General features: G+C 35.2%; 1 protein-coding gene across 4 annotated transcripts in view; it reads right to left on the bottom strand.

The window, feature by feature from the left end:
• Positions 1-3,253: 3,253 nt before the first annotated feature.
• The window catches only part of LOC106102424 (high affinity cAMP-specific and IBMX-insensitive 3',5'-cyclic phosphodiesterase 8A), a 103,841-nt gene continuing 79,098 nt past the window's right edge, over positions 3,254-27,996 (bottom strand). For all 4 annotated transcript variants that reach the window (XM_013281898.1, XM_013281900.1, XM_013281901.1 and 1 more), the window contains 15 exons: positions 24,018-24,083; positions 23,277-23,482; positions 21,036-21,095; positions 14,353-14,410; positions 11,592-11,759; positions 11,192-11,394; positions 10,711-10,891; positions 10,236-10,412; positions 8,573-8,665; positions 8,243-8,494; positions 7,392-7,608; positions 6,950-7,131; positions 6,658-6,791; positions 6,423-6,577; positions 3,254-6,082 (listed from right to left, as the gene is read on the bottom strand). In XM_013281898.1, coding sequence (XP_013137352.1) covers positions 5,913-6,082; positions 6,423-6,577; positions 6,658-6,791; positions 6,950-7,131; positions 7,392-7,608; positions 8,243-8,494; positions 8,573-8,665; positions 10,236-10,412; positions 10,711-10,891; positions 11,192-11,394; positions 11,592-11,759; positions 14,353-14,410; positions 21,036-21,095; positions 23,277-23,482; positions 24,018-24,083 — 2,322 coding nt within the window. In that variant the 3' untranslated portion in view covers positions 3,254-5,912. The remainder of the gene's footprint in view (positions 6,083-6,422; positions 6,578-6,657; positions 6,792-6,949; positions 7,132-7,391; positions 7,609-8,242; positions 8,495-8,572; positions 8,666-10,235; positions 10,413-10,710; positions 10,892-11,191; positions 11,395-11,591; positions 11,760-14,352; positions 14,411-21,035; positions 21,096-23,276; positions 23,483-24,017; positions 24,084-27,996) is intronic.

Genomic DNA, 27,996 nt, shown 5'->3' with positions numbered 1-27,996 from the left:
TTGATAATTTGACAAATATATAATGAACAATATAACAACATTTTCATAATTTCATGCGGATGAAGTCGCACGGGAACAGCTAGTTTGAATATAAAATGTCCGTAGTCAATACCGTGGTTTGCATTTTTAAAATATGCAAAGCTTCGTAAGCGCCTTATTTACAAACATTATCATATATGTTAATAGATGAATGCAAAAACCTTTTATGTCTACATCAATCCAGTATCACACTAAAGGAAGAGAATAAGGGTTACGGTTACTATGATGCAGTTTGTATGTTTTTTCTAATATAAATGCGAAAGTTTAGATGGATGGTTTTCCGCCTAAACGGTTCTAGATGAAATTTGGCTTAGAGTAGAGCATAGTCTGGAAGAACACATAGACTATTTACTTTTGTATTTTTATTCCACGCATACGGAGTCGCCGGTGAAAGCTAGTAAAATAAAAGGTAAGCTCCAAAAAACATATAATTGTGTCTGAAAGGGAGTTTTGGGTCTAGGATTTTCTTTGGATACTCAATAGATTAATATTGTTAGTTCGATCCACATCATGGGATGTAACTAGTTAGTTATGGAATATGAATTTAGGTTAGGAATAACAAACATGCGTCGTTCTCAATTACTTAAATTAAAGAGAAATAATAAAACTGTAGTAGTATTTAACCAAAGCATTTTTCTGTTTTAAAAAAGTTAAGTAACAATTTATTGGTTTATTTAATTAAATACTTGTTAAAATTTTCCCATAACCTAACATTCATTATTCATTCGAACTTTTACCCATCATTCAAAATTTCGTTCGCTTATAAAAGGTTTAAGATTACTTTAGGGAGAGTTTGCTTTGTAAATTGTAAACAAAGCTGGGGAAACAAACTTTTAGTCCAGAAAATACCAGTCATTTGGGAAGTTTTTAAATATTCCAACATTTAATGTGGCCATTTCAAGTATATTTGATATCGAAAAAAACATTCATCAAAATGTTATCTCAATTAATAATTAGTATGTAAAAAAGTAATTCATACAAAATCTCAAGCATGCTTACTTATGAGTAAAATTAAAATTTAACTAAAATTAAAAAAACTAGTGTTCCTTTTCCTAAGTCTTGTGAGTTAACCTCATTTATATTTATAATGTATATTACATTTAATTCCCGTTAGCGTTAGAAAATAAATAACAATATCTTGCCGCGTACCCTCGTCCCCTGGGCAATACTGCTACAATAAAGTTGCCTTATTCCATCGTCTAATGTCGTTACGGTGAAAAATACAATATTTTTATTCTTAACGTCTACTTATTGAGGATACATTTAATAAATATTATCATACTAGTTTTCGCCCGCGACTCCACCCGCGTGGAATTAACAAAAAAACAAAAATGAGTTTCTATACGTTCTTCCAGACAATCATCTAAGTCTATACTACATTTAATCGAAAACCATTCAGCCGTTTAGGCTACAAACTCTAACAAACATCCTTCCATATAAAATTTTGCATCTATAATATTTAGGTAAATTAATATAACAAACATGGGAAATACAGACATATACTTTTAGTAAAAATGGTTTGTGATAATCGTTCTATATTGACTCAATTTTGTTCAATATATTTTCTACATTTCTAAGTTGAATATGATCTCGTTATTCGCTAGATACTTCCGCATGAACAGATAGATCTATTTCTAATCTCGAAGGATCTCTCGGAATCTATTCAATACTGGAAACGGATATAATAATTGTAGAGATCATTCAATGTTATAGAACTTCCGACGAAGTCTTTCGATATATTTATAGTATAGTTTATGTTCGTGTTAAATTTTTCTTTGTTTTATTTTTTAATTTGTTACCAAGTCTGTTAAAGGTTTATTTGTTTAGTTAAAAATATTCTGAATTTAATATGAACTTTTAAAACTTGTAATGTTTAAGTAGCAATTTAACTGTTACAAATTAGACATAAATTTTTAAAGTGACAATCGAAAGCGCCATTCTAAAGTTAATACATTACGATGTTCGTACAATTCAATTTCCAATGCAATCTAGTGAGTTAGTGTGTCAATATGGTCCGACAGCGAGCCACTAAGTGCCGGCGGACACTGATCGAGTGAGGACATGTTTAACCTAACCTATAAACATTTTACTGAATTGCATTTAATTCTATATTTATATTATCTATACTAATATAAAGAGGAAAGATTTGTATTTTTCTATGAATGATGATAACTCAAAAACTACTCAAAAAGTTCTTTCACCATTAAAATGCTACGTTTTCACTGAGCAACTTAGGTTATGTATTCAATGATTATTTAATTTTACACGAATAGAGTCGCGGGCGAAAGCTTATATTTTATTAAATTAGAAAACTATACGAGTATAAGGTAATTGAATTGACAATTCAAACACGGAATAGTTAATTTAGTAAGTAATAAACCGGACTTTTCTTTGAAGGGAATGGGCCAAACGAGCGGGAAGAACACCGAGGTGATCAACGCCATATGAGAGGAACTACAGATTTGTTGCCAGACTTTGAGAATGTAAACTGTGGCATTTAACATTGTGGCAACGTGACGTTACGACGTAATCGTAGATATACTGGATATACGCGTAGACGTATACAAGGCGTAGACATAGATAGAGGCAGACGTAGACGTTTATGAAGACAAAGGTAATGCCTGGTTTTACATTATGCCAGTACTGTAGGACAACAGTGATGGACTGACATGGATTGTTTTGGTTCGCAGACGGTAGATAGCGTAAATATTATGCCAGTTGTATGCCAGGCCAGTTTTAAACGCTATCGCCCAGTTTGCGTAATGTGAAGCACGCATAAATCTCAGTATTGTCATTTTTTAGATTATAAAAAAAAAACATTGACATCTCAAATCTGAATTCTTAACAGTTATTAATGTTAAGCATTTCAGAGTAAGAGATTATTTATTTGTTCTCGAAATAATTTACTAAAAGCTCTTTATCGAAATGAGATTTGATGAAAATATTTGAGGTTAGCAAATATTTCTGTTATGTTGGGGTAAAGCGTGTTTGCCGAAACTATTCTCGCGAATACGTGACATATTTCGCTCGTATATATGTAAATATAGTTATTTTATGTTGGTATTTTATGAATCCATTTATTGCTGCTTTTAAAAGTTTTTTGGTTTTTAGGACTTTTTAGGTTATTTTCTTCATAAGTGGCAAACTTTATCTAAACTAATTAATAACCTATGTAAGTTGAGTTAAAGTTGTTTTTTAAATAAAACTAAGACATGTTTTAAGTATTTCTTTATTTACAACACTTAACAATGTCAATTTTATTATTTCGAATACAGACATTCATTAAAAATGCTTTCCAGTTGTTTATTGATTTAATTGCAAATAATTTCTTTACGAAGGATTCAATACATTACCTATTAATGTAGATATATGATTATACGTGGTTTGATTGATTTTTTTTGTTTAGGTTACGCACATTATTACACAGTTGAAGCAATAAACAACTCTTACACATTAATAAAATATTTCAATGGAAAACTACAGATTAAAATATATCTATCGCTTTAAGTCTCTTGTAATTTATCAAATAGATGAAAAAAAAAACTTATCAAAATGTTATAGCAGTTTTGAAATTAAAAATCTGTTTTTACCTGTTTTTAGGTCATTAAAAAGTATAGAAAATTTATACAACTTTAAAATAAAAGTATAATTTTTACGTTTGCTCAGCTTTTGTTTTTTTTATAAACCAATTAAGTGTCAGTGTTAATTTTATTTGAGACTTAAACCGATACTTGTAGACGAATATTTTTATACAAAGTTTTAAAAATATTTAGTTTCAATAAAACATTTATTAGTTGGTACTCATAAAACGCAATATTAATGCGTAATCCATAACAATATATTTATTCCACAAATAAATATGGGGACCAGCCCCCGTCACACACTACCATCTTAACATATTTAATATATAAATAAAAACATAAATAGCTTAGAATTTCCATTTCGAAGTAGTTATATGTTCTTTGTGCTATATAATAATTTCAAATCTATTTTTAAACATACGTAAATTGAGCTATTCAGCAGTATCATTAAATACATGTACAGTCAGCTACACAAATAGTAAGTGCGTTTTGGTTATACGTTTTAAAAATATGAGATTGAACACACCGATCTACAATAACATACTTAATAATAAATTTATCATAAATATATTGATAGATGTATAGGTATAATAAAGTATACATTGAAGAATCATTTTTTTTTTCAATTTTAGACCGTTTTTAGACATTGAGCACAAGAAAGCGTATTAAAAAATTCAATAAATTTTTACGTTCTACATCATTACAGATTACTTATATGTACCAGCGTCATAAAGACGAATAAATGTCAACCTTAATAAATCTAAAGTCTACATCCGCTCAACTTTAATTGACAGTTTTAACTTTTCGATCCAACTGTTCAGTCCTAACTGTCAGTTGAAGTGAACAGTTAAAACTGAGCGTATGTAGCGGGATTTATAGACGTATCATTTACCTTATTAATACAATAAATTATTAAATACGTAGTGTTGAAGCGATTAGTAAATAGGTAGCCTAGATTACCAGATATATAAACATATAACTTTTGGGTATCAAATTTTAAAATTCTTCAGAAAGGAACGTTAAAATAAAACTAAGTAACAAATACTACGTCGGAGAAAATTTTTTAAATCGTTCAAAAACTGGAAATTTTGATATGAAGTTGCCGAAATAGTCGGTAAATAGGTATTATAAAAGTTATTATAAAAAATAGGAATTCTCTGAAAGCTCAAGTGTAAAGTGGACCAATTCAGTTAGGAAAAAGAAGGACTATGTCTATTACTGCGATTGATAAGACAGTTAATAAATAGTTATGTCATGGCGTGCGACCAGAGACAATCTCTGCCGCTTTGCTGGCTGACGTTACATCTATGGCACTCTAATCACGGACACGAACCAAAACAAATATACTTTAACTACACAAAATAATTACCCGTCTCCAAGGCATAGTAGCCTTCAATCCATACTACGCAAAATTAATCAATGAACCTACTTACAATATGACAGAATTATGAAAAATACATATATAGAATATTTATTATCCTAATACTATATGAATATGTAGATAACATTGATAGAATTTACTGTTACTTATACTATGGTTATAAGTAGTATAAAATAAGCGTATTTTCGGACACATCCGTCAGGCAACGAGCGTGCCTATGATCCAATTCAGACTTTTTACGTTGACACCAAATGCGTACCGTGCTCTTTGTCCATCATACATCTCAATCCTGCTCTCTAGAGCTTCGTTTCCACTTCCGAAACACATTTACAAGAACATCATTATCCCTGTTCTCAAAGAGAGACAACATATTTTTGTACAGGTGTTTCGGTTGTAGAAATAGTTTTAAATATGAGATAAAAAACATTTAGAACAGTGTCACATCGAAAATCAATTATCAAAGTGCTAACTTACATCAAAACTATTCGTGGCACAATGCAGTTTACGTTTGTCTTACGTACATATATTAGATAATTCCAAAGTAATATTACACATAAAGCAGTTCAACATTATTCCAAAGGTATCCATTAACTTATCAAATATACATCCAATAATAAAGACTTGAAAGAGAATGCTACGTTTTTTCGACTTACTAACTTTTGCCCGCTGGATACCGCACATCAATTCTATTGTGCACGAATATGCTGCTCTCGGAAAACAGTTTTTAGTCGCATGTTACTCCCGAAATAAATAGCGATTTTACAATTTTATTATAAACTTTTCGTACGCGACTGTACTTTGTGTATGATTTCGAGCGTGACCGTCCCTCTCGTACCATGCGACTGTACACTGTACTACATTGATTCATCGCTCACTTGCGAGTGTTTCGCTTTGCCGCATCCATTGCTCGCTCACTCCTCTGCGGTGGGCTCTGAGGTGGAGGTAGGCGGGGCTTGTATGGCCTGCTGGCGCATGGCTCGCTTCACATCCGCCAGCGAGCTGATTCCGGCCTCGTCCAGCTCCCGCCAGCGCGTGTGGTTATTGCGCGCGTGGTTCACCAACTCCGGCATGTCAATGAATGCTATAAAAATGTGTGAATGTCATTCCTTTTAAAATAAAGCTGATACTAACTACTTTCTACTTCTAGATCCCCATATTTTGTTTATCTTGGCCACCTAACTGTGTAAGACAAGTCTAATTTTACTAATAATAAAAGCGCAAATTTAGATGGATGGATGTTTTTGTAGCCTAAACAGTTGAACGGATCTTGATAAAATTTGGCATTGATATAGAGGACAGCCTGGAAGAGCACATAGGTTACTTGCTTTTGTTTTTTTTTACTATACGCGAAGTCACAGGTAGAAACTAGTGGGATAATAAAAGCTCAAAGATCGGCAAACTACTCGTACAACAGTACTTACCAGCCCAAGCCTCCATCATGTCAATAATGATGTAGTCGATGAAGCCGATCTGCGAACGCGGCACGGAGCAGGAGGCGCGGTCGAACATCGGCATTACCACCGGCAGCGCGCGCGCCTTCTCCTCCTCCGTCTGCAGGAAGTACTCCTCCGCGATCCTGACACATACAGATACAGGTCAGAGGAGAAAAGCAAAAGTAAGATGAGATTAACTAATAACCATAATATGGTTTTTTACCTTCTTGCCCATTCAAATGCGAACTTCTGGGGTCGTGATGCATTGGACACGTCAGCGCACTTTATCATCATTCGCTTAACCAGGATCACGTTTTCAGGAAGAGACAGAGCTGTCGTGTCCAGAGACAGAGGTTCCTAATAAAAAATACAACGTTAATTAAAATAGGCAAGTGTATTACATAGATATGACTAAGTACATTGCAATTGGAATCTACCTCTTTATCTGAAGAAAGAGGTTGCATAACAATAAACAAAGATAAAAAGTTGTAATAATTTAACTTTAGTATACTAACGTCGGTGTGCATGCCGTCCTCCTTGCTGCCGCTGGACTTGGCGTAGAAGACGTTGACGAACTTGGCGAGGTGCTCGAAGTGCTTCGTCATCTCGGTGGCCAGCACCATGTCGACGACGTTGTGACGGACCGTCTTGTAAGTGTCGCGGTCGAGATTCTTGAAGATGTTCACACGGTCATCGTCTACAGGAAAAAATAAATTTTAGTGTCTGTGGTTCCGTTCTAATAACTCCCTAGTCATCTTCTTTTTCTTGTCTATTATTTTCCTGCTTAAAACGGACAACGTCTAATACGTCTAATTTTAAGAGAACGCGATCTAAGAAAATGTAACCTTCTTCCACTTTTCATCGTGCAACTGTTTTGTCCGACTTTTCACGGTGCACAAAACTTTTTGGAGAACCATAGATAGATGAAAGTTGCTAACTGTATACATATAAACTTACTGAGTGTGAGTTTGAATGTGAGCGCGGCGTGGTGGGATTCGAGCACGCAAATGTCATTGTAGAGTATAGCGAGGGGATGTCGCGCGTTGCAGAGGAAAGCCGAGGAGGTGCCGGGGTGGTCGATGTCGTGCGCCGCTGCGGCAATCAGCGCCGCCGCCGCCTCCAGCGGCTCCAGCAGTGTCTTCAGTCGGTCCTTCTCCAGGAAGTATGCTACGGCCTGTTTAAAAAGTGTAGTGTTTCTTGTAAGAAAATAAGGTGTAGGTTGTGGCATCATGAATTTTACAAAAAACCCGATTCACAACCAGCTTTTCTAAATACTATAAGTTTGATTTGTAATAACGAAGTTGTCAGGAACAACAACGTAAAACACGTGAATACAATTTAATCTTCTGTGAGCTACATATGAGATGTGGTTCCCACACTACAAACGTTTGCGAGTCGTAATACTAAATAAGCCTACTTGGGACCTCTACAGGTTTATTCAGTCGAGTGGATCATCTTGTTTAACTTAAGGATCTTAAGTACTCTCTTTCCACGTAATTCTTGAAACTAACATTACAGGAACAAATGCTTTAGATGAATTAAGGTGAAATTATTCTAGTTACGAAACAATATTTGAAGAATTTTGCCTTTTGCTATTACGGGGTTAAGTTCCAGACAAATAGAAATGAGATACATTCTGGGAGACATTTAATCAAAAGAGCAAATCCCAATGTATTTTACAAACAACTTAATGACTGAGTATAGCAATACATTAAGCTATTTCGCGGAGTGCAGATTCAGTTTGGGAAATCTACGTTAAGAAGAAATGATAATCAGTGACAATGGTAAGAAAGTAATTACGATTTTACCTGAAGCACATCGGCGGCGTGCGTAGAGTTGTGGTAGGTATTAACCGCGTGGTAGTTTGTCTCGATGACGGTAAGCCAGTGCAGCAACGTGCGCTCGTCGCACTCCAGCGCGGCACACACGTCGAAGCGTCCGCCCAGCAGCGCCAGCCCGAGGTGCGCCAGCGGCCTCCCGCGAGTCAGGTCCTCTAGACGGAAGATCTCGAACTCCCAGCTTAAAGCTGTATCTAGCAGCTCGCGTAGCTGACCCGAAGTCTAATAGGAATAAGTAGAGTAATTAATGACATTACAATTGTGAGCGACGATAGTATGGTAAAAGAATTGTTAACTTACTTTGTGTTTGATGTTAGTTCTGTTCGTCTGAGACCTGACAACTGTGGAGTCATTGCTGCTTCGCCGCGAAGACAGGACGTTAGTCGGCCCTTGCTGCACAAAGATACACACTTCATTAAGTAGTGAAAACATTCGTGTACTTTTTTCAAAACTACCTTCAACTAAAACTAAGTCTAAAAATACATTCGTGTTATCAGTATATCATGTACCATGCTGAAGTGTCATAGTAAATATAAATTTTTGAGCCGAAGATAGAAATTAATATTAAATTATACAATAGTAAAGAAGATATAGAACATAACAGAAAAGAACGTAGAAGTTTACTATAGGTAGGTAGACGAGGATTTGTCTAAGCAGAGAACATAATATGTAAATATTGTAGATGTATAATTAATTAATTTTGCGATTTTTTAAGGTGAATTTTCAAGAGTGACACCAAAAAAATCAATACCAAATTCATGGCTTTGACAGGTGTCTACGTGAAAAATAATTACAAAGTTTCATCCGTCCCACCTTTTAGTCCCACTATCACCAATAAGGTGACATATAGAACCGTAAAGAAATAAAATAAGTTTTAAGTCCAGTCCAGGGAAATAAAATAAGTCCCCTCGTCGCAAAAGGTGTGACGGATGAAACTTGAGCGGGGTGGCTGTTAGAAATAATCCCTAATATTCAATATGAGTAGTATAAACGAAATGCACTCTGCTTAAACGGAATAGGATTGTGATAGCCACTAGTCTATTGAGATGTTTCAGGCAAGACGAGAAGGTCAATGCAGTTGGTTGCGGTAAACATATCCTACCATAAAGAACAAATTTGTGTTCACTTGCTCCCGCTGTCCGCAGTAATACAGGATCGTAAACAAATAATTAACAATTAGTAGACATATATAATACATACACATATAAAAATAATGTGAATATAAAACAAATTATTACGGAATATAAAAAAGTATAGATTTTTGTGTTTGTAGTTAATTTATCGGTTTTATAAATTTACTTATTTGAAAAAACTCAGTTATATTTAGAAATAGGATTGCGCTTTGTAATAAACAATATGTTTTGTTTAATTTTATATGTTAAAGTAAAGAAATATCTGCTAAATTTCGTTGGGAATTCAAAAAACACGGCTGAAAAATTCGTCTTCTATTTCATATCATGTGAACGATTTTAAAATTGGATTTCACAGATCCCGTAAAAATATACCAGTATTTTTATACTGGACCCGTTATTTAAAAATACGAAGCATAGACGTAACGTAGAAAATATTTTAGGTTAAAAATTGCTTAGTCTACACCAAATTAATTGAATTTTTAAAGCTTGTTTTAATGTAACCTAATAGCAGTCGGAAGTTAACCACTTCACTTTTTTTCAAACACTGAAAACCACTACAATTTTAACGTCAACTCACTGGGAGAGTTGGGACACTAATTACTTGTGGTAATGAAATATTAGGACTGTTCTTTGGTTACTGAAATAACAAACATATAAGTTACTAGCTGTTGCTCTTGTGACATTGTTTGCTTAAAATTAAGACACAGCTTATTCAATGATAATGTAGCTTTTTAATGGTAAAAGAATTTTTGACATCGGTCCAGTAGTTTTTGAGTTATTTCAATGCATACTAAAATCCTCTTTATAATATACAGACAATGTGCACTCACCGAGAGCAGTGCTCCAATGAGGTCGGTCGCGATTGGGTCCTCTGCCCTCAGCTTGGGGTCCTCCTTCATCTGCGGCGAGTACAGCTCCGAGGTCCGCAGCATGTCGACGGCGCGTTCAATGCAGGCGACAGTGGAGGGCGGAGCGCCCTCTGTCGCCGCCGATAGTAATGATATCACCTGGAAAAAAAAATATTTAATTTCTGCCCTCAAGTGGTGTTTCTCGTAACAATTTAACCTTTAATTAGATGGTGTCCAGTGTGACAGACAACTAATTTATAAAAACGACTGAACTAGTTTAGCGAAAAAAGTCAGATTTTGATTTTAGTGTGTTGGTAAAATATAACATTTTTTTCACAAAATACTTCGTTGATTCAAGCGTTAACCGTGATATGTTTTTTAAAAACTTTTTTAAGAATTTTACAGGCTGGAAAACACTTTTGGCATTCATCGTCAATTGACCTCATTACCATATTACCTTAGTGATGGGAGCTTCTAGTGGAAGTCCCTGCAGCTTGGCTAGAGATGTTCTCCGCAGCCCGTCGGAGGCGACGGAGCGCACGTCCAGCGAGCCCCGCCTGATGGAGTGCAGGGAGCCGCGCGCGCGCTCGCCCTCCCCGCCGCCAGGCTCGCACACGAACACCACGTGAGATGTGCTCCTAGGAAATGGGACAATACATTTTAAACATTACACTAAAACACTACTGTTAAACGACACATTTTTGCAGGCTCGATAGTTGGTTAATGTTTGTTACTGATTGATTGGTTAATGATTTGTTAAAAACTAGCGGTCACCCGTGACCTGGTCACCGCGGAATTAAAAAAAACAATGCTTGCGTATATCAGCTACCTTCCCGTCAAAAATCGGTGCAGCTGTTTTAAAGATTAGCCAAAACAGACGCGGCTTCTCGATTTCTTGGCGGTGAGTTTCTTGGAGCTGAGGATTTTCGAGCAATTACCTAGCCAGTGCGACGGATGCGCCGCGGCAGGGCAGCAGGATGGGGTCTGGCGCAGCGCGGCGGCGCAGCATGACGGGCGCCTCCCAGTCGCGCGCGCCGCTTGCCGCAAGCCGCAGCGCCTCTCCGCCCACCGTCTCCGCCAGAGGGCGCGGAGCTTCGTCGCCGCGCCACCCCAGCATACGGCCCCATGACTTGTTTGTCAACTGTTAAAACAATCTTCAGTTAAAACTAATTGACAAAAGCGGAGCCGTACTGATTAATGAACACATCATTATCCCCCTTTCTTGTTTCCACCTGATCAGGGCATTTTAAGTCGTTTACATTATTCACTACTCTACGTCTTCACGTCCCTTCTAACTCATGTGTTCATCTTTAATCAAGATACTATCGTAACACTTACAAGAATCCTCTGCTGGTCGTCAGTAACAGCAACTAGGTCCCGGCAGCGGTCTGCAGCAGCAGCGAGGGCGGCGACCGCGGCGACCTGCGCACGCGATGTTGCTGCCGCGGCACGTGCTTGTAGAATCTCGCCGCACCATGCCGTACTACCTACTGTCTCCACCATCACCTAACAACAGTTACTATAGTAATACCATAATGCTTTTAAAAACAGAAAATAAAGATGCCATTAATATAAGTTGCAGCTGACATGCTAGCTACTGGCACGTGAAACTATGCGTTTACACTTTCTAGTAAAATGTTTGAGTGGTTGTACGCGTTCTTTAGTGTACATTTCTAGGGAGACTTATCTTCGTCTCTATATTTTTTTTCCACAACCGTAGATCGGTAGTGTTTTCAATGCAGTCTATATATAAAAGAGTTATATTCCCTGAACTGTACAATAAAGAACGCAGGTGTTGCACAGATCGCATTAAAGATGCTAAAAATAGACATTGCAAGCTGCGTTATGATCCAATATGATCGGGAACTATCAGTTGCATTCGCACGTGTATTGAAGACGAGTATTTGCAGCTGGGGACTGTTGCGTGATCTTTGTTATTGCTTTTCAAATACTAATCTATTTTAAAATTTGATTATTTTATCCCCTGCTTCATTTGAATATGATAATGTTTTTATTTTTTATTTGTAAAAAGGCGAAAATCAATTATCAAAGTGATACATATAAATTATAACACGGCTAAACTCACGTGATAACATTCGGTGTAGGCACCGACAGTTTCGAACCCGTTGGGGGTCCTTCTTCAGGGTGAGTGATTAATCGGGTATACTCGCTAGCGCGTCGCGACGGTCACTGCGTGCCCTCGCCCGCATCGCGCGTTTCGACAGGGCGGGGGGCGCGGGGGGTGCGGGGGGTACACTATTCACTATGTGCGTCGGCGCAGACGAGCTCGAAACTGACGTGGTGGTGTTATTATTATTAACGGGGGCACAAAATACACTTACAATGTCCACTAAGTTGTCTTCGACATTGTCGATCTTATTCCGCTTCGCATTCAGCAGCACGGGTTCCCACGCGGGTGGCAGAGCCCAACCCTTGTCTCTATTATAATTAGGCCGACGGCTGATTTCTATTGCCTCACGAAGCTTGCGGGATACAAAATGCTTCTCGCGGGCTAGCACTTTCACTTTGTCGAACCTAATATAATGTGACATATCGGAGGCAAGGGCATGTTCCGCCACCGCCGAGGCGTTGCTGTCGAGCTTGCGAATGCTCCGGATGTGTTCCGTGAGTCTAGTTTTTATGTTGCGCCCCGTTTCTCCGATGTAGTTCCTACCGCAATCGCATGGAATTTCGTAGACCCCAGGGCTGTCCAGAGGGTCCCGGTCTTTAGGGGACCGCAGTATTTTCTGTATTTGTGTCAGGGGTCGGAAAATTTTGGGAATTTTGGGAAAATGTTGGGCTCTGCCACCCGCGTGGGAACCCGTGCTGCTGAATGCGAAGCGGAATAAGATCGACAATGTCGAAGACAACTTAGTGGACATTGTAAGTGTATTTTGTGCCCCCGTTAATAATAATAACACCACCACGTCAGTTTCGAGCTCGTCTGCGCCGACGCACATAGTGAATAGTGTACCCCCCGCACCCCCCGCGCCCCCCGCCCTGTCGAAACGCGCGATGCGGGCGAGGGCACGCAGTGACCGTCGCGACGCGCTAGCGAGTATACCCGATTAATCACTCACCCTGAAGAAGGACCCCCAACGGGTTCGAAACTGTCGGTGCCTACACCGAATGTTATCACGTGAGTTTAGCCGTGTTATAATTTATATAGTATAATGTCTCACGAAAGTTTTAATAAGTTAAAGTGATACATAGTGTATTTTCGTTTGAGTCTTCTATATGAGGACTATATCTCATAGTAACGTTAGGATTGATGACTACAGGGATATAAAATAAAAATAAAGCGACAGAACTCATAAAATTCAATACATCTATCATTTGTTTGATTGTTTGCTACGATGAGTATCATCTAAGCTTCTCAGGTATTCTATTATCACGATATTGCGAATTCCGCGCCGCAAAACTTATCAAAGACTTAACGCTACGTTCTGAGAATAATCTGCACTTTCAGTGAGGAAATGAGAATGAGGTCTTATATATGTTTAATAGTTTTATTTTTAAATTGTGGTACAAAAGATATGTTTTGACAGGCATTTAGATAAATGTGGCTTTCCATCTCTCATTCACTTTTAGAAACTCAACTTTATGTTTAATTGAAATTATTTGCAATTGTCTATGTACCTATGTGTATTTTTAGACTATGTTCTCCAGCTGTGCCAAATATCATCAAGATCCGTTAAGCTACGTTCCACTCATTCATCTTTCGCCCATGACTCCGACCGCGCAGAATTAAAAAAAAACAAAAAACAAATACAAGTAGCCTATGTGTTCTTCCAGACTATCCTCTATATCTAAGCCAAATTTAATCGAAATTCGTTCAGCCGTTAAGGCTACAAACTCTAACAAACATCCATCCATCCATCTAAACTTTTGCATTATAATATTAGTAAGAAGTATGAATGAATGATTGTAGAATACAATTCTAGTTTTAAGGCCGTGAAGTGTTACTGTAAAATATGTTGCACCACTGTTTATAGACAAAATAATGCTATAATGTATTTTTATGTTATATAAATCAAAAGAAAGTGTATCTTAAAAATAACCTGGAAGAAAACTCCCAGTAATTTATAGGAAAACTTACCCGGTTGAAGCCTGCTTCCAGGTATTGCAGAACTGCGAAGTCGTCTTTGAGGTAAACACTAGAACAAAATAAGGAAAATTAACTTTTATGAAGGTTTAATATTTTCTTATTTCAGATCTCCTGAAGTTAATATTACGACGACTACAGTTAAAACACGATAAAAATTCAATGTTTTTAAGTAAAAATTAATAAAAACATGCGTAAATGAAATTCATACTATTAGTTACTACACTATTCTGAAAATATGAAAACTGGCATTGGTTAAAAACATTGTCAAAAGAGTCAAAAAATTTTTTGTGTTTTTTACAACCTTTGTTTTCCTGTCATTCAATGTCCAACGTTCAGCTCACAGAGAACTTTTTTTTGGCTTTAAAATTTTGATACTAAATTCTGATACTAAAATGCATTTTTTAAGCTTAATTGTACAAAACAAACATCACAACAATTTCTATTAGAGACCAACATTGTAATGAACTCTAAGTTTTCGGTACAGATCTAAAAGTCGACGGCCCGAATTTACAGTTTTAATTTAAATTTTATTTAATTATGGATAAACTAGCTTTCGCTCGCGACTCTGTCCGCGCGGAAATAAAAAAAAAAACAAATGTGAGTAGCCTATGTGTTCTTCCAGAGTATCCTCTACATCTATGCCAAATTTCATCGAAATCCGTTCAGCCGTTTAGGTTACAAACTTTAACAAACATCCATCTATTCATCCATCCATCCATCCATCCATCCATCCATCCATCCATCCATCTAAACTTTCGCATTTATAGTATTAGTAAGAAGTAAGAAGTAAGAAGTAAGAAATAAGAAGTAAGATAGTAAGAAGTAAGATAGTAAGAAGTAAGAATACAGCTAACTTACAAAACATAATAAAGTGAATCATGGTTCAAATAAGTTAAAGAATATAAGGGTCTCCCTTAATTTATTTTAATACTGAGATCAGGATGCAAATTACAACGGATCGGAAATTATACCACCAAAGAATGTTTTCCAACCTTGATACGTTAACACAACTGTAAAGCTCTAAAGCTTTTTAGTGTCCAATGGCAAGGGATCACTTTGTGGGCTCTTTATGGGCCGTAAAAGGGATTGCTTCATTAAATGGATTGTGGGACGGCAGAAATCGGTGCGAATTTCTTGTGAAACTAAGATTTATAATATTTTATTCTGTAGAGGCCGTGGAGAAATTTACTGGAATAAGCCCACCTATGTTCTAGTGGAGTCAAATTGGAACTAGGCTGATAGTCTGCAGGTTATCGCCAAGGGCTAGACAGAAAGAAGGGCCATAGTTCTTAGAATTATACAGTCTCACAGGAGGCGCCATAGAAAGTTGCTTTGACCATTCTTGCGTCCTAAACACGTAACGTAGACCGAGCTTACCGATAGTGGTATTTTAATAAGAGATAGAAATAAGGTTTAAGAATTGTTTAAAGCTACACAGTACATTTTATCTATGTTACGTTATATTGTAAAGTTTGCAGCAAGAAGTTTTGCATGATATCTTTCTTACCCGCCCCGTACCTTGCCGTGTAGAATGTTCCAGAACATTTACCTTCCGGCGAGCGTGCATTTCCTGCTGTTACGATGTTTATAGACCATGATTCACTTCGGAATTTCAGAGCAACGTGCAAAAGCATGTCTAGTTTTCTGATAACAAGTTCTTAGTATATAAGAGCTTCATATTTTTAATATTATATTTTGTGTTGATTTTGTTAACATTAGGGATCTTTAGATTTATTCAGTTTTGTCTTGTACAATATCTTAATATGGATTCTATTTAATTTTAGTTATAATGTTATCGTGAGACATTTCGTAATGTTTGGTCTTGAAATAAAACATCTGTACATTTAAATGTCTTGTCCATTTTATTTGAATAGTATTCTCGACTTATTCTTGATATTAAAATAGGTCCTTTTACTTTTATTGTACGACAAAAGTAAGGCAATTCAAATAGTATTGTGCCGATGTTCAATTGATTTTGTTCTACTTGATAGAATCATAGAGGTTTATATTCAGCAGATCAAATCACAATTGATTCGATCCCACTTGGATAGGTTGTTTTAATTACGACCAGCCTTAACTCGACCCTCGAGCACTGGATTGCGAACCTTTGTTCGAGATAACAAAAGAACGCGTATTCTACGATACAAATCAATATATTTCGATTAAAAGATATTAATTTTCTATCAAAAGAAGATAATAAAGAGAAATTTAAACGGCTTCAGAGTAGGAGAGCTCAAAGAGATAGAATTTCTATCAAACTATGATTGTCCTACTGTTAAAGATATATTTTTAGACCTAAAGATAATATAGTTCAATCTGAATGTAAACATCTAGTTCTCTTAATATAATACTCTCTTCTCTTAATATAATACATTTTTTAATTTCAGACAAAATAGGCTAAATAAATAGGCATCTAGTGTGGACATAGTTTCTTACTTTTTTAACGTTTTCAAATTTGTTGGATAAAAGAATATGTATATAAACCTCTTGAAATGTAAGTGGTTTGAATTTTAATATATACGATGTACGATGCGTTATCGATTATCTGCATTACATTGATAAGTGGTAATCGATGAGCAAGCGACATGGCGCCACGGCGGACTTCTTTATTACGCGACTATGCAACTTGCAACGTTCATTTCATAATAATGCCAAAAAAGTAACTCAACTTTTAAAATAACAATATTTACTTTAAGCTTTATGTATGACATTTTTTATTATTAATCGTATTTTAATTTACCTTTTAAATCCATTCGGGTTAAATTTAGATCTAAAGATCGTAGTAAGAATTCAGACACATAACCTATTCAAAGGGCTGTTGTATAATTTTTGTAAACCGTTTTATACAAAGTTATTAGAAATAACTTTAGGATAGACTTTAAAGAGCAAATATAATTTTTTTATGTTTTATTGTAGACAATTAATTCAAGAGGATTTTCAAAATGTTCGTTATTGTATTGTGCATTGCGTAATTCACCAAAAGCGTTACATGTATCCAGGGTTATTGAACTTATCTATTGCGTTCTTTTTTATATGACGTAAATTGACTACAATATCTTTGATATATATTTTATTAAAAATGAAAGTTGATTAAAAAAAACTTAACGTAATCCGAACGTTTTGTACGTCACGAATTTATCAACGTCGCTATCTTAATAGCCCACTCCGTCTACTTGAGTAATTCGACTTCAATCGAATGTAAACATGCAGATAATGTTATTCGAATTTATTATATTTCCTCAATCGTATAATGTCAGTATAATTTTCATTGCACTTCAAACCCCTACTATTGTAAATATACTCACTTTCATAAACCAAAATAGACATTCGTAATCGGAATACATAGTAGGGGTACGCTTTATAAACGAAGTGAATCCTTTTGTACAGTTATTAGAAGACTAGCTATTACCCACGGCCGTAAGCGCGGAATTAAAGAAGGCTAAGTAGCTAAATTTCAGTTCTGTTTACGAGATCCTTCTAACAAAGGACACACAAACTTTCGCATTTATGGTATTAGTAAAAAATTATATATGTTGATCATAACTATGGTAATATAAACATTTTGGGTTACTTACATTTTATTTAACTGTGACTCGTTTATAACTATAAAGGTAATTTGCGATTAACAACTTGACTATGTGTAGTATACACAACAAAAGGTATAACGCAAATGAGTTTCGGAAATAAAGCCTACGCTTTTCCCACAAACTGAAATTACGTAATTACCCTAGTTAAAGTGTTCGCGAGGTATTTCTATTTAAGAGCAAATTATCGTACTTTAAGAAATATGACAGTGTTGCCAACTTGACACTTACCCTGGATTACACAACTTATTGCCACACTAATAGATAACATTAGGGTATATTTATAATATTAAATCTAAAATAGTGTTGATCACATAACAATTGTGTTTACAACAGTTACACAGACAGGACAACTAAATTTTATTCTTAACAAGGTAATCACATGTAGTATTGTGCACCAAGTTACCAACTAATCAACGAACACCAACCTTATTCATCTTCATTTACAGAGCTTTATATGTACATATATGTACAGACAGACTGTCTTATTTATATAAACACGAGCTGTTGCCCGCGACTTCGTCCGCGTGGTATTAGAAAACATACAAACTATATAATTACAAAAAGCTATGTATCTCTCGGGAACCGGACATTTCTCGGGAATGAAACTCATCCCATGTGTACTCCAGACTTTGTTTTATATCTGTGACAAATTTCAATAAGATTTGTTAAACCGTTGCAGAATGATCGAGTAAACATTAAAAAACTAAATTAATGAATCCCACGGGAACCGTAACTATTCCAGGGATAAAAAGTAGGCTACGTGTTCTTCCAGACTATGCTCTCAACCTGTGCCAAATTTCATGGAGATCCGTTCAGCCGTTTAGGCTACAAACGCTAACAAACATCCATCCATCCATCCATCCATCTATCCATCCATCCATCTAAACTTTCTCATTTATAATATAAGTAAGATTGATTGCAGGGTTGCTATATAAAATATTTTATTATACTTTAATCAAGTAAATACATAAGTAGGAATAGAAAGTAATCAACTATCAGAGTAAATACTGGTAATATCAAACTTGGTCCTTCGAGCACACAACAAAATTCCAACAAACTTCGGCGAGTTATCGTTGGAGATAATAAAACAATACCTGCCGCCAAACGGCTTCTATTCCCTGTCATCTCTTTAATTACATCTTTTGTTATTTTGACGTCTTTTATATATCTATGATTAATTATTCGTAATTGTTTTAAGAGATTTTATTGATAGCAAAGTTTAAAGGATTGTTATTTAAATTCTAATTAATAAAAATAGCCGGCTCTAAATCGATGTTATAGAAGCTTTCAAACCGTTTATCGATCTCGTTTAACCGCATCTAAAGAATGTTACGACTCAATTTATGGTCGTAATGTTATATGTAGCGACTTAAAGACTGTATTACTGGATATTCGATATTGACTTTAATGTTTTTACCTGAAGTTACTAGTATACCCACTTCCGCGATTATACTTTCCAAATGATTTTGTGTATTTTTTAAATTGATAAACAGATGTATATGTAAATCCTGTAGACTTTTCTATGTCTAATGAGTATATATGAAAATTTATAAAAGCCTTTTTTTTTTTCAGAAAATAGGATGTAATATTATCTTCGTGATGTGTTTTAAAAATCCTTTTCTTCAACTAAACTAAGTTACAAGGCGCTGCGATATAAACTAAGTTATATTTAATTTTATCTGTCGCTAACAAACGGCAATTGTCTCCCTGTGATGAACAGCGACATCTCGGGGGAGTTTTACAAATTATGGAGCTTTTCAATTTAGAGAATATAAGTACAAATTGTGTTCACTCCGAGATGGATAACAGGTTGATATACATGCCTTTAGATTTTGCTCTACATCTATACCAAAATTTATTGGATCCGTGCAGTCCTATTGGAGATACGTAGTAACAAAAATATCCATCTATCCATCCAAACATTCGCTTTTAAAATATTAAGTATATGATTGCAAAGAAAGTTTCAGATTAGCCCCAGTGGTAGAGAAGGTAAGAAGTAAAAGGCATGGTATCAAGGGCGGATCCAGCTTTGGCGCCAGGGGGGGGTCACATAATCGTGGTCAAGTCAAGAGCTTGACAAAATATGATCAACCAGCTCAGGGGGGGTCATGACATCCCCCTGGATCCGCCGTTGCATGGTATGAGCATTATATACGGATAAATCGCATGTATCAAGGAGAACGTTAGCATGAGAGTGGAGGTACACCGGTAGAGGTAGACCTAGATGGATAGATTGCGTGAAAGGTGACATGATCAAGATGAGAGTGATGACTGAGATGACGTATGATAGAGATAGGACAAAAAACTGTTGGGCCGACCCTACAGGAGTAGGATAAGGAGGAAGATGATGATGTCGATGATGATGATGATGATGATGATGATGATGATGACGGTCCTGATGATGGTGATGATGATGATGGTGATGATTATGATGATGATGATGATGATGATTATTGCAAAGAAAATATTAGCGAAGTCATCAACTCGCCTGCTTGGTTTTCATGGTCTCAAACTAAAGTCTATTGTTTATATCGATCTTATAGATTAATGATAGTTTTTAAATCCTGCTTTTAAAAGTCTAAAGAAATATAAAACTTTGTATGCCATTGAACGTGCACAAACTTGATAAGCGAGCTTTAAGCTCGGTGATTAGAAAATTCCTTTATTTTGAACTTCGAAGTAAATCCCTTAGTTGAGAAAATTCTTTTGTAAGTCGACAGACGAAATAAAATGAAATAAATTGGTTATTCCAAGTAATACGAGATCAGTTATAACAATGGAAAGAAAAATACATTTTCCTCTTTGTTATTTACGATGTTACCTTTGTTCTAGGAATTGTTTTTTCAAACACAGAGTTTAGAATTGAAACGTTTTAAAATAACTTCTTTTAAAAATTAGATAAAGACGTCATTCTTGCAAATTATACAAATGTATATTTGTACATAAGTATATTTACTCTTTAGGCACAGATTATTTATTACCTTAGAAGTAAATCTTTAAATAATTAAAAAAAAAGATAAAACAGTTATAAGTATTAAAAATTAGATTTACATGTAGACAATTAGTATTATTATGTAGTTTTCTTACCTTTTCTTCACAACAGCTACAAGTACTATATGTTGAGTGTTCTTTATTCCTCTGATAGTTCTGTAACAAGTAAACAAATGTTATTTATTCTACATTTTTAAAACAGATGAAGCCAGTCTTACACTACTCAAATGAATCTCGAATTCGAATGAAACGTAAACGTCTAACTTATATTATTATGGAATTTGTAGTTAAAGCGTGGCTTTATAATTTAAGACTCTATTACATAAAGGTATGAATTATTTATTATACTTTACTACTAAAGGTTCTCGTATATTAAAAGTTGTTTACATAAAACTGCATATTTATCTTTACTTTAAATATATCTCGGAGAGTTTTCAAAGATCTCGTATCTCGCATTACACGCTTGTGAGATTTCCTAATTGGCTTCAAGTATCAATTGAAGGAAGATACGAATTTAAATGTAGAAAACATTTTCTATTCAAGCATTTGTAAATATGAGAGAATTGGATGTATTTTCTGAGGAAATAAACAAAAGAATATCGATTTCAGCTAAAGAGTAACATCAAAATATTTATCAACAAACACGTAAGCGAAACTCAATTTAAAAATCAACAAACATAAACAGAAACCCTATATCTTTGATACATAAAATGATATTGCAGTTTTTTTTCTTTTTTATATAACAAAACTGTCTGGAAAGTACTAAAAAGACCACATACAAATTGATAAGACAGAGGACATAATTCCCAAGCGATGAGAAAAATACTTCAAAAGGACCAAAGGATCCTTAGACAACTGTCAAACCTATGTCAAATAACTTTGGTTCATGAGAAATGTGGCTTAATATTATGTAGCTTATGGTTTTCATATAATAAGATAAGTGACAAGGGCGGTCACAACCAAAGAGATTCAAGTAATATAGAGTAGACATAGTTGACACTTCACTTGAGACATTTTTCACATAATCATCACTAACGCTATCTATTGCCAGCCTCGAAAAAACGTGTCATTAATTAATTGGTTTTAAATTAATTGCAAGGTGTTATTAAATAATATTTATATTTTTACATTTTTTTTGTGACACTGTTTAGTTTAACAAAAGATGGAGCTTATTATAATTTCGTAAAATGTCAATACGACGACACGAGGTGGCACTAAACTTGATGACTGATATATTACCTGTCAGAGAAATTACCGGTGAATAAATTTGTGCACTATGTCTAGTCTATATATTTATTAATGTCTTTGTTCAGAACATACTTATTAATTAAATACTAGCTTTTGCCTGAGACTCCGACCGCGTGGTAATAAAAAAAAAACAGAACTAAGTAGCCTATGTCCTTTTCCAGACTATCTTATACATATATGCCAAATTTCATTGAGATCCGTTCAGCAGTTTAGGCTACAAACTCTAACAATCCATCCATCCATCTAAACTTTCGAATTTATAATATTAGTATGAAGTATGATTATTCTACTCTACTGTCTCCTTATTCGCCCTTTATTGAATGGTATTGTTTTCGGATTTGTTTAGTTTTAGTACTTTACGAAATTAATTGATAACTAAAGTAAATATAAAGTTTGCCAATAGATGTAGTAAAGTTTATTTCTTAATAACTACTTGGTCCGTTACAGATTCTTGTCTGGGACTAAGTAAAGATTCATGTATGTGGGTCAAACACCTCCATAAAAGTCGGCACAAACCACTCCGCTCGCCGCATCGCGTCGCCGATTGATTTGCCAATATTAAGTTCAAATGGAAATTAAATTATCTAAGTCGATAGAGTTGTTGATGTTTAACTGATTGATTGACATTAGTTAATTTGTTTGTAAACTATTAAATAACGAATAGAGTAGGTCTTATATAAAATAAAGACGAAATAATCCAAAATAATTGACATTTTCTTAAAATATCATCATTGCCAGATGACTTTTTCGTCCCCACTGAGGGGCTCGAAGCCTATCCTTACTTGGGGCGACTACGCCTTCAACCTGACTAAGATTAGTATAGTAATAAAATATATCTATACTAATTTAAGGAGGAAAGATTTGTATTCTTGTATGAAATTGAAATCACTCAAAAACCACTGGGCCGATTTAAAAAATTCTTTTACCTTTAGAAAGGTAATTTATCTGTGAGTAGCATAGGCTACATTTTTTGATGCAGACAAAGTCGAGAGCAACAGCTAGTATAAAATAACGACGAAAGATCATATCCAAAGAATATTGATTTTTTTAAAACATATCTATAAAATTAAGATAGGTGTGAAGACATACCTAGCTAACATAGTAGCGTCGAGAGTCTGCGGTTGACGCGCGTCTACTACCACGACGTGAGGCAGACGCGCGTCCGCGTCGCGCCTGAACGCATCGAGCGCTTCCCGCGCCCCACGCACCGCGCGTGCTTCGCCGCCCGCCCTAGCCGCCGCCGCGCACGCCGCCGCGCACACACGCGACCCACGCTCCGGGAACACGCATAGTAACTGCACACCAACAGTACATTAAAACACACATAATATTAGTAGAAATTCTCTTTAAGTATTTAAAAACGTCTTCAACACAAATCATACAATAAAGGAGTTTGTTAACATAATAATGATTCATTTTTTTTCGTTTCTTCACTAAGTTTGTCCTATTGCGTTTAGGAATTCAACCACTTCCAATATTAATCAAATGTGACATCATGATTCATTTCTATAGTATCTTATCTTTGCTATCTTTTTAAGAGATTTGTGGGTTATGTTAAAATAAGGAATATTAATCATAAAATATAAAAAATGCATCATTGAATACACCTATATGCAACATTATAAAATGTTTCATAACCACTTAAGATAATTTTACTACAATTATTAAATTATTAAGATTAGAAGGTGTTAGAGAATTTCCTCTCAATCTTTATAAATGAAACAACAATTTTTAAATTATTGCCTCATAACTAACCTAGATAAATTTCAAACGAGGGACATTCACGATCGGTCGGATATATCCAGAGTGTACTTATATCAATAAGTTTACCTCAAGCGGCTCCGGCGGCGCGTAGAAGAGGGCCGAGGGGATGTACGACGGCGGAGGAGATCTGTTCTGCAAAGATAGAAACGCACTGTTATACACATGGATAAGACGCTTTTAGTGTAGATAAAAACAGTATAAGCAGAGTCGGATCGTACTTATATGAAATAAGAAAGAATTATAAAGTCCGCAGCCCGCTCGACCGACGATCTAGTATAACCACTCAGAAGACGACAGAGAAGTGGAAGTAATTACGCATTTTAGCTGACTATACATTCTTGTCCTGTTAATCTTTCCATCATTTATTTATAAGGAAAAGAGAACGCCAATCTTCTTAATCCTATGTCACTATGTCCATGTCCTCCTCCTCCTATGTCCATGTACACACACACTAATCAAATCAAAAAATCAAGAGATTTAAGTGTGTTGTTAACATATCGCGACTTCATCTGCTTGAAACTAAAAAAATAATTAAAAATACGGCCTATGTATCTCACAGATATTGCCTTATTAATGGTGTAGATGTTACCTTTTTAATGGTGAAAGAATTTTTCCAAATCGGCCCAGTAGTTTTTACTTGAATCGAGTACATACAGAAATACAATTATTTCCTCTATAATATAAGCATAGATTTTTGTTATAAAAGTCAGTCGAATTACGGTTTAAATGACTATAAAAAGAATGAAGCATTTTTATAACATTTTATTTGGTAAAACGTAAAATAATATACCTGATATTACTTAGTCTTGAAATCGTACGAAATTATTAAATTGTCAGATATTCTCGTTACTCAAATGATGTCTAAAATGATGAAAGAAATAGCACAGTCGAAGTAGTAAGGCAACGAAGCGTTATAATGCGAATCTCTTTTGACGCGGGATGAAGTTGAATCTCTTATTTTGAGTGTTCACGTAGAAAAATTTACCAAAAACCTTCAACGAAATTCAGACTTATTAATTTTTTTGCTGAATCTAAAAGTCAATATTCGAAGCCACTCAGTTTTAATACGCAGAAGTTTTAAACTTAGGAATTTAATTAGTAAAATAAAAGGTGAAGAGATTAAATTAATGCGACACTTATCTAATAATTAAATGAACACTGATTTATAAAACAAATTGATTTTATTCGCAGGACAATACTGAAGTATTGTGTTCAGTGATCTGTACAAATAGACAGGTCACGTAGACGTGCCTATATTGATAAATTACAATTAATTCTTTATTATTGGTTCGAATTCTCACTGCTACCATCAACAACAACCGTTGGCGACAAAATGACATTAATCAAAAAGGCACAAAGTACCGTGTCTTAGAGCCTATCAATTTATAAAGGTCAGTACAAGAAGGGGTACACAAAGGTCAGATCAAGTAGTGATGACTGATATGACGGAAGATAGATTAATCTGGAGGACAAATTTCTGTGCCGACTGTACTGGAATATACGGACGAAGAGATGATGCTATCCAAGAAGAGTTAAAACACAATAAAATAGTTATTGATAACAGTATCTTGAATCTCCAAAAGTGGAACACCATTAGATATAATTACAATTTTAATTAGAGAGGTTTGTTGACATGAATTGGACAATTACAACATCGGGTTTCATAAAAGCATCCATTAGCCGCTTTTATAGTTACAGGGTAGTTCGGTTAATTATTTTCAGTGAAACTCAACTTTAGGGAGTTGGTTAATTAATAACTAGGACGTGTTGGGTCGAGTTGCAAACTGTCGGTACTTTTACATGAATCGTTCCGAATTACTAAAGGCCTGATGGATAAAAGATATATGAGGCCGCTCTCGTTAATCTCATTATTTGGTCAAATTAAAAGTAACTACAATATGCAAATCGCGTAACTTGATAACTCTGCTTTAATAAAGTTTTCCTTTTGTTATTTAATGTTCGTGTCAACGACCGTGGCAACAAGAAGCTAATACGTGATCAAGATCAAGTAATCAGTGGAAAAAATAGCAAGAATATGCAAAGTTGCCTAGTAGAAATTAGCAATGTTACCAGAAAGCCAATGAAATTGGGGTCGCACGTGTTGCCGCGCTAGCATGTAGTTACGCACACTAACATATCTTGTGTAAAGCAGCATGTTTGGTCAGCAGTCAAGAAGGAATATAAAGTGATACATCTCCACTAATAAACCAGTGTTTCTTAACAAACATTACATAGTTTTGTTTCCCCGTGTCCCGCATTAGTACCGTGGATTATTGCCGGTGCGACCACCATGCCTTAAGTACTGTATGTTCGGGTTCAACCTCGTCAGGGTTAATACTGATTGTACAAATAACAAAAAAAGTTTATACACAAATTTAGACATAGAAAATGACAACGATATCTTTCTATAGTATAAAAAAACAAAGCTAAGTAACTCTTTCTAGTTGCAAAATATTGGATAGGATACGAGTACATTAATTTCAGTTTAATTTACGTAATGGATCGCTATTGACTACAATGTAAATGTTATGTCAGAGCACACGGAAGCCTGTACTTTGAATGTACAAATTGTACGCCGCGTGCATTGTGTGATACAGTACGATAAAATTTCAATTACAATATGTTACGTTTTTTTTAGCTTGGATCAACAAAATTAGTATACTATTGGGTAAATCGAAACGTATAATCATTATAGCTTTGAATACAATATATTTAATGCCACAAAAAATATTGTACGAACTTATGCTAAAGACATGCTGGTACAAAATTGTGGCAAAAGGAAGCCAGCTCAGCGTACACAGGGACGGACTAGACCGTTCTTGTGTTGTCGTATGTTGTTGGGTTTATAATATTAAAAATAAAAGTACAAGAATATATTGATATCTCAGTCATTCTCTTTGTGAAAATAGACATGCCTATTTTTATTGTCTTTTTTCGTTATTTAAAGTATCAATAATGAAAGAATTAATTCATTTTATTTCGTTTGAACTTTGAATTAGTGTACACTTAAGTACGGACTCGACCCTTGTAACGTTGGCTATCGAGATCGGATTTCTTTAGGGCATTTAAACAAAGTTAAAGGGACTGATTTGGATAATCCAGTTTTAAGTTCCTATCATACCCTTAACCCTTCCGTTTCAGATTTAATTTATCTTATATACTAAGAACGACATATACTACCAAAGTTAGCAAACATTATTATGACATCCGTATAGCGTATTCTTATTTACTCAGAATAAAAATGTCTGGTAACCCAACTAGTCAATTTACATTTTATTTACTACATAAAAAGTTTCAAAGTAGCTTAACGTATATATTTTTATGACAAATTACATTAAGAGCGTGCGCACTCCTGAAACTAAACTATCGCACAACTGTTTAGTCGCGCTTTGATTCCTATCAGCCTATATGGAAGTGCACATTACTCAATTTTCAGTTGTGCAACTAAACAGTTGAATTGGCTGCGAAACAATTGACAATCGCAGAACAGTTATGCGATAGTTTAGTCAAAGGTGTGCAATTGCTCTTAAAATGATAGAAATACGTATTTGTTTACTATTTTATTTATGCAAAACTCTAATCAGTTTAGTCTCTCCTTTTTTAAACATATTTACATCGAACGTAAAGTAAATGTCGATAAATTCGATTTCATTTAACTTTCTACGACGCTACTTTGCAATATTGCGACGTCTAGCATAGTTTTATGTAACTTCACTTCATTTAACTTTGTACCGTCAAAGGCAAAACTCTGGAAATGTTAGGTAACGGGTCACAAACAACTGCCACACTAAGGGAGCCTGTGATGTCCACACTGGTTGCGATAGCAACGATCAATAATAAAACGAGCTGTCATCCCGGAAAAGTGTTTTATTGCAATTATTTATCTCACTGGCGACGAGGATGGGATTAAATCATGGCGTTTTTAGGGAGCATACCCTTATATGACCATAAAATATCGGAGTGGTCAATTTTCAAAGCGCGACTGACCCAATTTTTAAAAATCAATAAGATTGAAGATGACAATAAAGGCGGAGTCTTGCTTACA

This window comes from Papilio polytes, unplaced genomic scaffold, assembly GCF_000836215.1.
Source record: "Papilio polytes unplaced genomic scaffold, Ppol_1.0 DF823923.1, whole genome shotgun sequence".
In the NCBI taxonomy this organism is placed as follows: domain Eukaryota; kingdom Metazoa; phylum Arthropoda; class Insecta; order Lepidoptera; family Papilionidae; genus Papilio; species Papilio polytes.
The sequence above is the reverse complement of the archived record's forward strand: the minus strand, read 5'-3'. Positions and strand labels throughout refer to the sequence as shown.